Genomic DNA, 15,087 nt, shown 5'->3' with positions numbered 1-15,087 from the left:
TGAGTCAGCGTACAGAGAGGAAGTGCAGAGGCTAACGGAGTGGTGTAAAGACAACAACCTGTCTCTAAATGTTGACAAGACAAAGGAGATGGTTGTTGACTTTAGGAGGACACGAGGCGACCATTCTCCGCTGAGCATCAACGGCTCCTCTGTGGGAATCCACCTAGAGAAGGACCTCAGCTGGTCCCTCAACACCAGCTCCCTACACAAGAAAGCCCAACAGCGTCTCTTCTTTCTGAGAAGACTGAGGAAGGCCCATCTTCCACCACCGATCCTGACCACCTTCTATAGAGGAACTATCGAGAGCATCCTGAGCGGCTGCATCACTGTCTGGTTTGGGAATTGTGCCATATCGGGCCGCAAAACCCTACAGCGGATAGTGAGGACAGCGGAGAAGATCATCGGGGTCTCTCTCCCCTCTATTGAAGACATCTACACCACACGCTGCATCCGCAAAGCCACCAGCATTGTGGCTGATCGGACACACCCCTCTCACACACACTTCACACTCCTGCCATTTCGAAAAAGGTACCGAAGCATTCGGGCACACACATCCAGACTGTGCAACAGCTTTTTTCCACAAGCCATCCGTCTCCTCAACAAAAAGGGACTAGACTGATAAACACAAACACAAACACAAACATTATCACACAGCTTAACTCAACTACCTCAAAATATTGAGACTGGACTGACTAATCAACACACAAAGTCAACACAAAGTGCAGACACACTGACCTACACCACCAAATTATCGTACATACCAACCTGTAAATGCTTCACTGTTTTTAACAATCTTTTGCACAATGATCATTACTGGACTACATTTTGCACTAATTCCTCAATTCTTGCTGCTGTTTTAAGGAATGTTTATGTTTACCCACTACCTCAACACCATATTTTATGTTCTGTTATGTCGTGGTTGCGCACTGTCACTTTGTTGTTGCTCTTGTTTGCACATTTGCACATGCACTTTATGTTGTCTATAAAAATGTTACTTAGCTAGTTAGTTTTTGTTAATTTATGTTGTAATTTATGTTAGGTCTCTCTGTCCTGTCTCTGCTAGCCAGCTAACTATGCCTCTTGGTTAGCTAGTTTAGTGTCTATGGTAATTTATGTTGTAAATTTATGTTGCATGTAGCACCTTGGTCCTGGAGGAACGTTGTTTCGTTTCACTGTGTACTAACTGTATATGGTTGTAATGACAATAAAGCCTACTTGAACTTGAACATGTAGTCAGATTGTTCCACTGAGATAATACTGTGCCAGGTGGAGTTATAGCACTTTCAAAATCACACTAACTTTACACTGATATGAATAACTTTGAATGATGAATGCTTTTTAGCACCCTTGTGACTCAATAATAGACAATGCACAGAATATTTTCTAACAGCCTGTAAATGATATATTTTAGCAGTATTGTCTTGCATCTTTATAAATAAATAAAAAAAATCACAATCACCGTCATTTTTTTAAATATACATATATTTGCGAACTGACTGGGCTGGCCCACATTGGCCAGCGGCCCACCGGGAAAACTCCTGGTGCTCTAGATGGCCAGTCTGCCACTGCTCCTCTTTACTTTCCTACTGTACATAAAATCAGCGCTTAACCACGCATAAAATTTTTGTAAATTCGTTTAATGTTTAACTTATATTTCATAAGGTTTTGCCAGCAGTGGTACAGCACAACCAGGGTCATTATTCACTATTAAAGAAACTTATGATGATCTGTCACGGCGTGCGCCTGTGATGGGTGTGTGCCCAAATCTTCTATCACTACTCGCTCACTCTGTAGGCTCCCTGCATAGGCAGCAAAGAGACGGAGCCGCCTATTTGTTCCGGCTGGCGATAATTACCGTTAATATGATCTCGGGCTTGCTCCACATTATAAAAGCAAGACGTGGAGTTTAGTCCGAGGTCCAGGAAGTACGTAATGTGATGGAAAATAGGCAGTGGTGGTTCTACACTGAATTGTTTCCCGGGCGAGACTCCAGACCCCCGTTTGCGCCTCTCTTTCGAGAAAGATCTGCACAATGTGTATAAATCAATGTGTGTGTGTATAATATGGAATTTTATTTCATATAGGGATATATTAACTTATGCTAGGGTACTTTTACTATGCTAAATTTATGAATTACACTCAAAGTATCAAATCCAACTATGAAGATTCTGCGAATTCCCCCAGCAGCGAAACTGGTTTGATGACTTCACACCTGTCGTAAATGAAAGGTAAGATGGGGGATTACAGTAACTGTGGGTGCGCCTCACCTCGGAGTGCGCTGTCGCGTTGTATTTAATGAATAGACTAAAACAAAATCATGTTTACTTCAGCATTGGAACCATATACATATTGTATTAGGCTAATTTCATCAAAGATTATACACTTTTGTATTCTTTGTCCACACACATGGGCATCTTAAAATTTTTAGATATTGATCCTTTCTCGATGCAGCAAATTTTCTGAGCAAATTAATAATAATTTTCATGAATGAAAGAAGGAAGAAGAAAAGGTTACACGAAAATAAGAAAACGCTTTAGAGGTAAATGCTGTAAAATGCTTCAAATGAACAGATTCTGCCTATAACAGGTCAGGGACAGTAAGGCTGGATCCAGCAGCGCACCACATCCCACATCATAATACACTGGCTCATTAAAGTGGAGATAAATTTTTAAAACTACTTACTAGTATGAAAAATATAACACAATACACAAACATAAAACAAAATTTCACCGAACATATATTGGGTCATATTTGTAAAACAAAGGAAAGAATAATAAGACAAACAACATATAAAACTACAATATTTTCAGTGTCCAGTAGCACCAGTCTCACAGAGACCCAGGCTTATAAACAGTTTGACAGCAAAATTAGACATTTTCGCAGTATTGTGATTTTTTATTTATTTATGTATTTCAAAAGATGCAAGACAATACTGCCAAAATGTATCATTTACATGCTGTTAGAAAATATTCTTTGCATTGTCTCTTATTGAGTCACAAGGGTGGTAAAAAGCTATTTATATCATTCAAAGTTATTCATATCAGTGTAGTTAGTATGATTTTGAAAGTGCTATAACTTCACCTGCCACAGTTTAGTCCCAGTGGAACAATCTGACTACATGTGCAGTGCCATAAAAAAAAAAGTATTTGCCCCTTCCTGATTTTTTTTTTTTTTTTTTTTTTTTGCATATTTGTCACCCTTGTATGGGTGAAATTTCACCTAAACATTATATGAGGAAAAGACCGATTGGCCTTTTTTGTGAGTTATCATGAACATTTTACATTTCGGGGGTATCATCTTGATGCATTGTAAGACATACCACTCATCAGTGTAAGATGCAAGTGTAGCAGGTCAGTGATGATGAACCAGTGCCTGCTGAGGATGACCAACACGTCTCCCCTGATCTACCAGAGCCAAGTAAAAAGAATGGCAATCAAACTGAATAAAATTAGTAGCAGCATTAACTCGTGCTAGTAATTATTATAGTAGTCAATATTAATTCAAAATAATGTTTCTCAGCATTATTTCGTATTAATATTGACTACCATAATAATTAAAATAAGAAAACGCAGTCAAAGAAGTACCATCATTGAGGGAGAGAAGAAAATGAAGAACAAATACATATCAGTTTGAGCTTGACACTTTTATGAGCTCTGTTGCTTGCTGTCAATGGGTGCCTAAGAGACACAACACATTTTCGACAATACTTCAGCCTGAAACACGACTGCTCCCTACAGGTAATAAAGGGCATTTTCACACCTTGCTGCGCGCAGTCCCGCTTGCCACGCGGGATCCCTTTTCTCAAAACATGCGTTTTTAAAGGCCAGATCTGTAGTTATATAGCGTCACTCAGCGGTAGAAGCCAAGTATTGCAAAGGACCTATACTTTCATCTTATTAGGGGAAGAAGTGTATTTTCAATTTAGCAGTAAAACCGGTACAAGCAAATGCAAAGTCATTACAGGTTACAGCATATGTGAAGTAGAAATACAGTGAAATCTTGGATAGTGATTAACCCGGTTAACGAGTGTTCTGCAAGATGAGCAGAAATTTTTAATAAAATCTAACAATGGTGCCATCCTAACAAACTTATCTGGTTCGCAATCTTACTAAGGACGTCTGTAAAACTAAGAAACTCCACAAGGCCAGATCCTTTGAATTAGAACCCGAAACCGAGGGTGTAAATCGGGGATCTGAGGGGGTGGGGGGTGTTGTTGGGGGGGGGGGGGCATGGTTGGAGAACCTATCACACCTGGACACTCTCTTGACCTCCGGAAGACATGCCTTTCCATGAACAAAGGCATACAGCATGGACACTATTTTAAACATCTTTTAAGTGTGCCAGTAGGGCAAAACGTATTCACATATATTTAATGAAACATTAGCCTCATCTCCTCATGAAAAAAAAATCTGGTTAAACTTTCATTACATTTTAATCTGATAATGGATGGTGTGTCATTGGATGGTGTGGCATTACAACGCCTGCTATGACAAACAGAAAAAAAATTATTCTTTTCAAGAAAAGTATGGTACCAGGTTTTTAACACATGGCACTCGTATATATAAGCATATGTAAAACCAGCTAGACCTTTAACCGATCTGTTGGATCAGTTCAGCATTTCATTCCTGACAAAATGATTATGGCACAAAGTGCACTGATAATTCACGGATCAACTTTTGTTTCTTTCATTATTACTAATCACTCCTCACGGTCACCTCAGCTCTAGTGTTAGAGAACTTTTTAAAAAACATAAAAAGCACTGTCCTACCTAAAAATGTGGATGAAACAGATTTAGATGAACACTGAAAAATAAACACCTTTTGCGTCAAAACAAAAGAGGCAGAGGCGGGCTTTTTCGCCACGCGCAGATCCGGCCAATCACAGCTCCCAAAGGGAAAACCATTTCGTTTCGTTTAGTCGTTCGACAAACTCGGCGCTCATTCCGTACCAGACGAGACATCGCTGTTCACGCCTTGCGTGCGTGTAACGTCGGACAAGCTCACGCCGAATTTGCTTTTCTTCAAATCCTTCCCAACGATTCAGAGCTCTCACCCTCTGGTACAAATCACCCCGGACAAGCTCCGCTTGTTCTTCTTCTTTTTAAGTAACAAGTTCTATAGGCCGTTCAAATTGATGCACGTTTTTACCACACTGAATAAACGTTTTCATGTTCTCCCATTGGTAATAAATTCATCTCCCCGTCTTAATAGTTAAGCACAAACATCTTGAAATGAGTTCAACACACTAAGCATATTTTTACTAAATAAAACAAAACACACCGAACAAATTCTTACAAAAAGTAAATAAAAAAAACATATATGATATCTTAAATAGTTAAATAAATGAATGAAGTGAAGGAAATAAATGAATGAAAATGAATTAAACGACATCTAGGAATGTGTAGGGGAAACACCCCCAGACCTCCCTACACATTCCTAAGGGTCATAAAATTTTTTTTTTTTAAAAACCAAAGGGGCAATAAAACTGTCAAGTTTCGTTTTGACGAAAGGTTGTTAGGATATATTTTTGTTTTTACGTTCTAAAAGTGTCTGGCGGTGGTAAATGTGAACACCGGTGTCGTCGATGTATATATACTTTGTAAAATAAATGTGCTACAACACAAAGTAAACAAAGAAGCTGCATTTTGGGTCCGGAGCAGTCGCTGCGTGCTACTGCCGTGCCACCATCTTGGATCATTCCTCAGAAGAATACAAGTATGCTGTAGTTGGATGAGATCCTCACTTAAAAGTAAATTAAATACTATCTTGCAGGTTGCCAGTTTACCCTGGTTACGGAGCATGTGCCTCTGCAATAGATGGTGTGGGCTAAGGTTACCAACACAGTTATACCCAGATGGTTTCTTTAATTACATGGCCTATTCTTTCTGGTCAAGCACCAAGCAGAGGCACAGTCTGGCAGTGCAGATGATTTCTCAAGGAAACATGCCCTGTGAGATGCCTTGGCAGTTAACTCAGTGTATAAATAAAAACTAAGCATACAGCAATAGAATATTATGACTGCTTTGTATTATGCATACCTACATTTTTTTAATTTGCACCAGAAGAAATGTGTGACACATTTTCTACCTGCGATTACATTCATGGAAAAAAAATAAATAACTTGCAGAATCCATCTGTACCTAAGTTGTGGATTTTGGTCGGATTGCCATATTAAAGTACATATAATATATTCAAGTTATAATATAATATTATAATATAGCATTTTTATTATACATTAAAGCTGAAAAAAAGGCATACACTGACCTTAAACTGCATGACCCAGCCTTTGTCTGGGATGATGTCATGTGTAACAGCATACACTTCTTGGCCATCCATTTTTCCACATACCATTACCTCATCTGGGAAGAGGCAGAAACTTCGTACACAACAGTCTTCTGAGAAGAGCCAGTGGTCGCTTACTGTGAAAGCAGTAGTCATTGAAACTGCATTAAAAAAAAAAAAAACAGTATAAACAGATTTTAAATAAATATTACATCTTTTATGCTTTTGGATAATTTGTGAGCATTACTTATTAATTCCACATCCAAAATATTGGTCCTGTTTATATGTATAGGAATATTTTACAAAAATATCATTGTAACACATCTGTCTAAAAACAAACATGTTTTGAAAGGAACAAATACCTTTATTTACACAAAAAAAGTAAAAAAAAAAAAAAAAACCCTGTGAACACAAGTTAGCTGTCTAGGTTTTGATATTATGTCAATACTTTAATTTTAACTTTTCTGTACAATTTTAAAAACATATGTAATGTGCAGAATCTGAGGTTGCATGAAGGGATGTAAAACTCATGGTAATTTATATATACACTACATAAGGTATAAAGTATTTAAACTACACTTAAGACAGTTTTGAGAAAAAAAAAACTTAAAATGGATTTATTTTTTACAAAAGCAGAGGTCATTTGGAAAAAGCAGAGGTCATGGAAGACATGCCATTTGAATTATTTATTCAGTTATGTAAAATAATATTATTTGGATGATGGCCATCCTCTTTTCAATCCTTTACCTGAAATTGCAACTGCAATGTTGTGATAGACCCACCACTTCAAACAAAACTATCATAAGCAAACAAATTATATTGTTACACCCAATGCTTCTTTATAACTAGATTGTCTATTCTGTTCTAAAACTGTCCGACTCCCGTCGCTCACTCTGTTTTTCACAGTAAGATAATATTTTTTTACTGCCTTCCCATGATTTTTACATATATTTTTGTTCATGAATGATTATATTTGCCCAATGCTACTGCCTACAAATTTTATTAGATAGATAGATAGATAGATTACTGATAAAAGAAAATTTCAAGCATCCAGTTTCAAGGATAATAAAAACAGTAGGAATGGCCCATCTTTAAACAAAATGATAATTTAAAAATAATTATAATTGATGAATATTCAGTGGATAGACTAGTGCAAATTGAAATGTGCAACTGAAATATACTGTAGAAACTAAAAGTGACATCAGTGCAAATTGTGAGTGGTACATAACTGAGGTAACGAAATTAAATGCAGTACTACAGATTAGAGTAGATACAGATGACTGAGTTCAGTGAGTCTGTTGTAAAAAGATAAAGTACATGTATAACTGAGAATGAGTGGTAGCAAAGGAGCCATCATGACTAATAACTCCAATCACATCCCCTGGCACCAGAAAAAGATGTTTAAAGCAAGCAGTCACAAGAGATGATGTGATTAGTTGTTCATGTGCTCTCATGTGCAGATAGACAGGGAAGTGGGGGGAGTCTAGCACATAATTAAAAATCTCTGTGTGTATTTATTTATTCATTTATTTATTATTTTGTGGTGGACTGTCACCACTGGCTTTAGCTGGTAAAGACACCACCATATACAATCCACATAAACGCTAAGTAAACAAGGACTTTTTAACAGTGAACCAAAATAACTGTATAATCAAACTACGGGAGAACCGAACTACAACAGGCAAACACTATTTCTTGGAGTATATGCTGTTCAGCCTTAACACTTTGACCACCCACCTAACATGAAAAAGGTTCCCCACGTTTTGCCACCAAAATGATGATGCACTGTGTCTTCTGACACTGTTCTATTAGGACCAGCCTTAAGCTTTTCAACAATTTGAGCTAGAATAGTTTTTTTATTGAATGAGCCAGCCTTCACCTTCTGCATAAATCAATGAGCCTTGGCCACACATCACCCTGTTGCTTGTTCACTGTCTGCATAATAATCATCTAATGTGTATGTTCCATTTGAGCTGCCAGAACCTCCGACCTATCAAGGCATGGACTCCATAAGACCTCCGCAAGTCCACTGCAATTAGGGAATACCATTGGCATAAAGTGTGCATTTGGTCTAAAATAATGTTTAGGAAGTCGTTACATGTCAAAGTAACATGAATGGCAAGACCAAAGATTTCCCAAGAGAACATTGCCCAGAACATCATATAGCCATATAACATATATAACAACATAACCTCTGCCCCAAGTAATTACACACAGCCAGCTCTTTACAGGATAAATGGACAATTTTTAAGAACAAAAGCATTTTTTATTGTATTTGTACAATTGTATTGTTTTATTGTATTAAATTGTAAAACAGCCCATCTCTGAATGTTAATAGAACAAGGAAGATGGTTGTTGACTTCAGGAGGACACATAGAGACCGCTCTTTTCTGAACATCAAAGGCGCTTCTGTGGATATTGTCAAGGATACCAAACTCGATACTTACCAAACTATCGAGAACATCCTGAGCAGCTGCATTACTGTATTTTGGCTATCTTGGACTGCAAGACACTGCAGCAAATAGTGAGGAGAGCCAAGAAAATCTCCCTCTATCATGGACATCTACTGTACACCACACGCTGCATATGCAAAGCTACAGTGGGAGCCACGTCAAACAGCCGCCTGAAGCATGACAGGTCCATGACAGGACCATGACAGAATGTGATCCCCTGCGATGACGCAGTTAATGATGCCCCGCCCCCTAAATGCCCCATGCGCATTCTAAAAAGATGGTTGCAATGCTGTATAATCCCGCTAGATGGAGCATTGACTGCTTCAGTTAACTGCAGTGACCAAGCAGCCATATACTATGTTTAAAATATAACAGAACTTATGTCAACATAGTTTCATACATAGATGATGTGGTAAAAAAAAAAAAAAAAGATTAATAAACAGAGGATGCTTATCCTATTTTTAATTGATTAATTAATTAATTAAACTACTTATTGCAATATTTTTCACGACATCCTTAGCAATCCTTAAAGACACAGTAACAGCTGTAATTTATCAATACCAGTTATTGTAGGTACAGAATACAAATGTGGGCTGCATTTAAAAATTTTAAATACAGTATTTTACATTACTGTGCATATTATCTATTTCTGTTTAATACACTGGTAGATAATATTTTGCTGCAAAGTAAAGCTTAAAATGTAACTTCTGCTTGAGTTTGTTTTCATTATATATTTTTTATGTTTTAGCTGATGTTTTTTTTTCCGCTGATAGTCAAAAATTGGCATAACAAATCAATTAATAGCCATAATATCTTGAACGAATATCTGTCCATATGGATCAATATTTTTTAGACATTTAACCAGCATAACGCTCACCCATCAAAGATCTGATGGGCCATTAATCATTTATCACAACTGTGAAAGATGCGGCAGCATAGACAGATTAAATTTCCATAAACATTTACACTTGGAAACAATACTAAAATAACTTAACAGTTCCAGAGGGTTAACATCTGTTATCGCAGGAGAGGAATCACCTATTGTACTGTACTACTGTATTTTTCACTGCTTATATATTTTTGCTATAGTTTCATTTAGTTTTACGCAAATGTGTGTGTTATTTGTGTGTGCGTGTACTGTATGTGTGTGTGCAAGAGAGAGTGAGAGAGATAGCGTGTGCATGAGAGAGGGGTTATATTGTAATTTGTCCAAGGTTACTAAAGCCTGGCTTACTACTAATAAACAATATTTTAATGTAATCCATGGGTCTCAATCACAAAATCTGCCAACGTTGTAAACAGATGACACAACAAATAATATGCTCTGAAACGTTCATTTAAACATTTAATTATAAATATATACAAAAACCTAAATATATAAACAATCAACTATTATTCTTAAAGGCAGCCCGTGGCTGTTTAGGGTCAAGTTTACGGGGGTTCTCAGTCTTGCATTAATTTTACTTCTGACTCGAAACCAATATGGCTTATTAAAGATGCACTGTTTTATTGGACATGGCTGTTTTGTAATTTTCAGCAAAATAAACACTGTCCCATTAGATACTTCTGTACTAATGTTATCGCGGTGTAAATTATTAACATATTGATTTATTTCACTTGCGGACAAAATAGACCATGTGTATGTTTGGTATTTGTTTTGAACGGCTGTGTTCATAGGTTTAATAAGCTATTTACAAAAAAACGTTGAAGCACTAACGGCTAAAGTGCCACTGGTGTGTGCTACACATTTGCGCGCCGGCAGGATGTTAGAACCATCTTACAGTCAGTAGTGGGGGGAGTCAGTACATTCTCACATTTCACTCCTCCTAAGTTTGTCTTTTAATGAAGTTCTAAGAAAACTAAGAAAAAAATAATTTGGGTCACTTAAGCACAAAATAGCACAGACACAAATTATCAAGTGTTTAATTGTTGTCGTTTTCTCAAACAGGATTTTCCCAACTTGCCGTTTATAAAGATTTAGACAAACTGAATTCAAGAATGCACCCCTATGAACCTAAAACACAAACACACGCACACTGAAGAGCAAAGCGGAAATGTGCATTCACTCCCCTGACCATGTTTTGTCTTGTAAATTAAATATCCTTATTAACCTTCCAATCCCCCCCAGCGCACACACTCTGTACACTGTTGCTATGTTTGTTAGGGCACTTGGTTATACACAGCACTTTAATGTATGAAACACTTACTTTCTGATTTGTTTTATTTTAAATGTTACTTATTACCTTATTCCGCAAAATAAACAATGTTATAATTGTGTAAATTATTAATGTATTGATGACTTTTAGTTAAGGACAAAAACAGACCCTGCGCTTGTGTTTAGGACTGCTGAACTGCTGTGTTGATAGGTTTAATCAACGATTTACAAGACAACAGTTAAAGCATTTGTGGATGGAGAGGTGGGTGTGTGTGTGTGTGTATGTGTGTGTGCGTGCGTGCGCGCTCCTGCATTTCTCCGTTGGCTTTAACACAAACACATTTGCACACAGACAGGTATAAAGAACCCCTCCCCCGTCAAAAAAAAAAAAAAAACACACACATGCACAGAGCAATTAGCACCATGTCATAGTCAGTATTCTCTATTGAGGTTTCTCACCTTCCACTCCTTCAAAATTTGTTTTTGCTCTTTTGATGGAGTTCTTAAACCCCAAAAATGTATTTATACTGAGAAAAAATAATAATGGGTCACATAATCACAAACACAAACTAGCACAGATGCATATGATAAAGTGTTTAACTGTTGTTTTTACTTGTTTCTATGACCAGTAATATAATTAATAATATATTTTTTTATTATTAGTCCAACTCTTTAACTATTTAAAACAAAGTCGTCTAACGTTTTTTGCCCAATAAAGTAGTTGGTTCAAGTAAATGTTTTTTTAAATACACAAACAATCCCCCAACAATTAAAACACGCACACATGACTTTAAAAATAAAATGTATTCTTCCAAAACGAGTCAAATGTAAAACAGTAATTCGTATAAAACAGGTAAAAACATGTTGTATTTTGCTTAAAGGTCAGTAAAATACCCGGATAACACTAGCTACTTATCAGTCTCTATTTGGTTCTTTTATATTAAAATATCCATTTTAAAAACTATAAAATGAGTCTTTGTTTCCCCCAAAGTATCAGACGTTTTGCAATTCTATGTTCAGAATATAGACCTGACCAAACATCATTTTAAATCTGTTGCACTGTGACGTTATTCCTATTACAGCTCCCTCAACAGCTTGTTCAGGCTCCTCCAGTATCTCCATAGACCAGTTGTCACCCGTCTGACCCAATCCTCCACAGCGGAGCTCTGCTTAAAGAGAACAGGAGAATTTAGTGAAGACAAAGCTAAATAACTTTACAGAATATCTAGTTGTAATAAAAATAAAAGATATTAGTAAACCTACACCACAGAGTGTGTTAAATACTGTTTTGTGGAATTTTGGATTGTAAATAAACTGTGCTAATGATTGAACTTTTTTAGCGTTAACCACGGTCTGTCTGTATTATCGTCTGCATTAAATTAACCGAGAATTTATTTAATGTGCTTTTCATACAAACAAGTTAAGCGATATAACACTCGTATATAAGCATTATTTCATCTCTAAAGCCAAACTATAACTTACTTAGTACTGAAGCCCCCCACACCTCCCCTTCCCACACACACACACACACCTCCCCCCATTCCTTAACTGATAAACACATCAGTGTTTTTATCCAGCTCGTTCACTAAGTGCTTACACCACCGTGCAAAGTCACGACCAAGTGGGTAAAATATAAAACCTGGTTATGACCTTTTAGCTCGCTAGCTCCTGTACATCTATCCTCAGCATGTGTCCTCAATGAACTGCATCACATTATATTACCAGAAATAACCTGCAGATTAACTCTTAACCAAAGAATAAATAAATGCTGAATTTATGCAGACAACACACGGTCAGATTCTGAAGGCATTTTCAGAGAGCACAAACACTCTTCATCGGGTACTGAAACTTTTGTAATAGAGACAATAATAGTAATGTTTTTGGAATCTTTTGAGGAAAAAAGGAGTGAGATTGTGAGTTTATGACACTGACAGTAAACTGTAATGTTAACTCCAGACTTGGTAAACAGACTACTAACTTATCTAAATAATCTGTAAAATACCCCAAAACAAATTTTATGAAATAAAACACCACTTACCGAGAATAGTCCATTAAGCTGCCATCTTTATCTCTGTAGTGCAGTTTGATAGCGTCAGTTCGGCAGGGATGGGTTGTTAAAATCACATGATTGCAACTCTTTATTTTCTGTTAATTTGTGTTGTAAATGTATGTTGCATGTAGCACCTTGGTCCTGGAAAAACAATGTTTCGTTTTACTGTGTACTAACTGTATATGGTTGAAGTGACAATAAAGCCAACTTGAACTTGGTGCTCCCCCATTAATCACGGCTCTACAGCAAATCAGGGCCATCTGTGAGCTCAAGAAGCAACTAGCGCTGTCCTCCGAGTGTGTTATGTGCCTCCAATGGTTCGAAAAGATGCGGTTGGCTGGTGTCACGTGGTTTGGAGGAAACATGTGGGAGTCTCCAATCCTCCTGACTGAGTGGTAGTAGTAGCCTTAATGTGGGAGCCCTCTAGTGATGGGGAGGAATTAAATATGACTAAATTAAGGCGAAAAAAAAGTTTTGCTTTAATTAATTCTTTCTCCAGTTTTGCTTTCTTTTTGAAATCGTTTTGAACATATTAACAGTCCTATATAGCTCTGTAATAGGGCCTTAAACAGTTGTAATTGGAGCAATCTGATTAGGATAACTCCATGCTTAAATTTTGTATTTGTGCTTAAAGCTTTTACACAACTGGCACTGATTTTACTATTTCACTGTTCGACTGTTTAAAACTACAAAAACCTATAAAAAGTACAACACCCACTATAATGTGCAGCCTACTTTGTGGCTCTCAGTGTCACACTATTTCCTTGACACAGTACTTCCCCTTGCTGAAAGTAAGACTAGGAAGCTTCGCAACCAACTTTAATGAACTACTAGCTAAGGATATTTAATTTCAGTCCTACTGTAAATTTGATTTGAGCTCGATTCTTAGTGTAAGTGAGTGGTAAATAGAAGGTCTATTCCTGTATTTTCCCTTAAGTGGCCACAAAACAGTGCTGTGTGTGTTATGTGTAAGAGAAATGCATAAGCATTCTTGTTTTTAGACATTTTGTGTAATATGCAGTGAGCAAGAGATGCTGCACGCTCTCTGTAAAATCTTGTCATATTTGAGACCATCCAGCAGTAAATATGATATTTCTTGTTAATATTCTTGTTAAATGTCATGTCTGTATGTATTTTTTAAGTGTTATTTCCAAGGGTTGTCATATTTGTAAAGTTATATTGTGTGCAATGATGTCCGATAGTAAGACAACACGTGTGGTGTAGGCCTGTTTAGATGTAAATCTAGAAAGTGGAATACACTTAAATTTGCAAATGTTTCATGTGTTTTCATGTGCCTTACATGTTATGTGGTTGTTTACACAATGTACTTCTTGAATGCTTGAGATTTTAGACTTTGTAAGGTAAACGTGAGCTGCAAAGTAGGAGTTCATGGTTATGTGGATTTTTGCCGTCCATGCGCTGATGTTTAAGAGTGTTTTTTTTTTTTGTTTTGTTTCTTTGCATACTGACTGTGAACAACCTGTTTAGTTGTTATAATTTTCATTATTTTTCTTTTCTTTTTTTACTGAAAGTTTATTTTAGGTGAACATTCTCAAAACTACCCGTTTTTGTTATGGATATATATATATATTTTTTTTTTTGTGTGTGTGTAATGTTCTATTTATTTTAGGGCAAATGTGATATACCTATTTTTGTACAATAGTCCCCATCTATCTGTTGTAGCAAGGGGGACATTAATTATGGCAACATATGGTAGACGCACATGTGGTGTAATAGTGAAATCCCCGCAGAAGATGGAAGACACTGTTGCAGGTAAGATGTATAATGATTCTCTCTGTCCGTCGTGTAAGCTGTTAAGTTTAAAGTCGTATTTTGTCTTAGACTGCATAGAAACTATATGCCAAGCTGCTTGTGACAGATATTTAGCTTCTTAAGCATGTTGTCTGGCTTGCTACAGGACACTGGGATGTGAGCATGTTGCCGTGTATGTGTGTTGTAGGAATGAACAGGCCACCCTAAAGTAAGCGATGAATCCGTCAAATTCCAGAACCCCTCTCCCGGCCGAATGGTGCATCCTGATAACCTAATCTCATCTGTGACACGTAAATATTAAATTCAAATATTTAATAAAAATACTAACAAAAATTAGTGTATAGAGTGATTAAAAACAATGCAATTTTTAACAAA

General features: G+C 36.8%; 1 protein-coding gene across 1 annotated transcript in view; it reads right to left on the bottom strand.

The window, feature by feature from the left end:
* reln (reelin) overlaps nucleotides 1-15,087 on the bottom strand; it is a 1,039,407-nt gene that overhangs the window by 195,996 nt on the left and 828,324 nt on the right. The window contains exon 56 of the mRNA XM_053500241.1: nucleotides 6,264-6,418. Within this exon, the coding sequence (XP_053356216.1) occupies nucleotides 6,264-6,418 (155 nt within the window). The remainder of the gene's footprint in view (nucleotides 1-6,263; nucleotides 6,419-15,087) is intronic.

This window comes from Clarias gariepinus, chromosome 7 (assembly GCF_024256425.1).
Source record: "Clarias gariepinus isolate MV-2021 ecotype Netherlands chromosome 7, CGAR_prim_01v2, whole genome shotgun sequence".
In the NCBI taxonomy this organism is placed as follows: domain Eukaryota; kingdom Metazoa; phylum Chordata; class Actinopteri; order Siluriformes; family Clariidae; genus Clarias; species Clarias gariepinus.
This window is presented reverse-complemented; position numbering and strand designations above follow the sequence as displayed.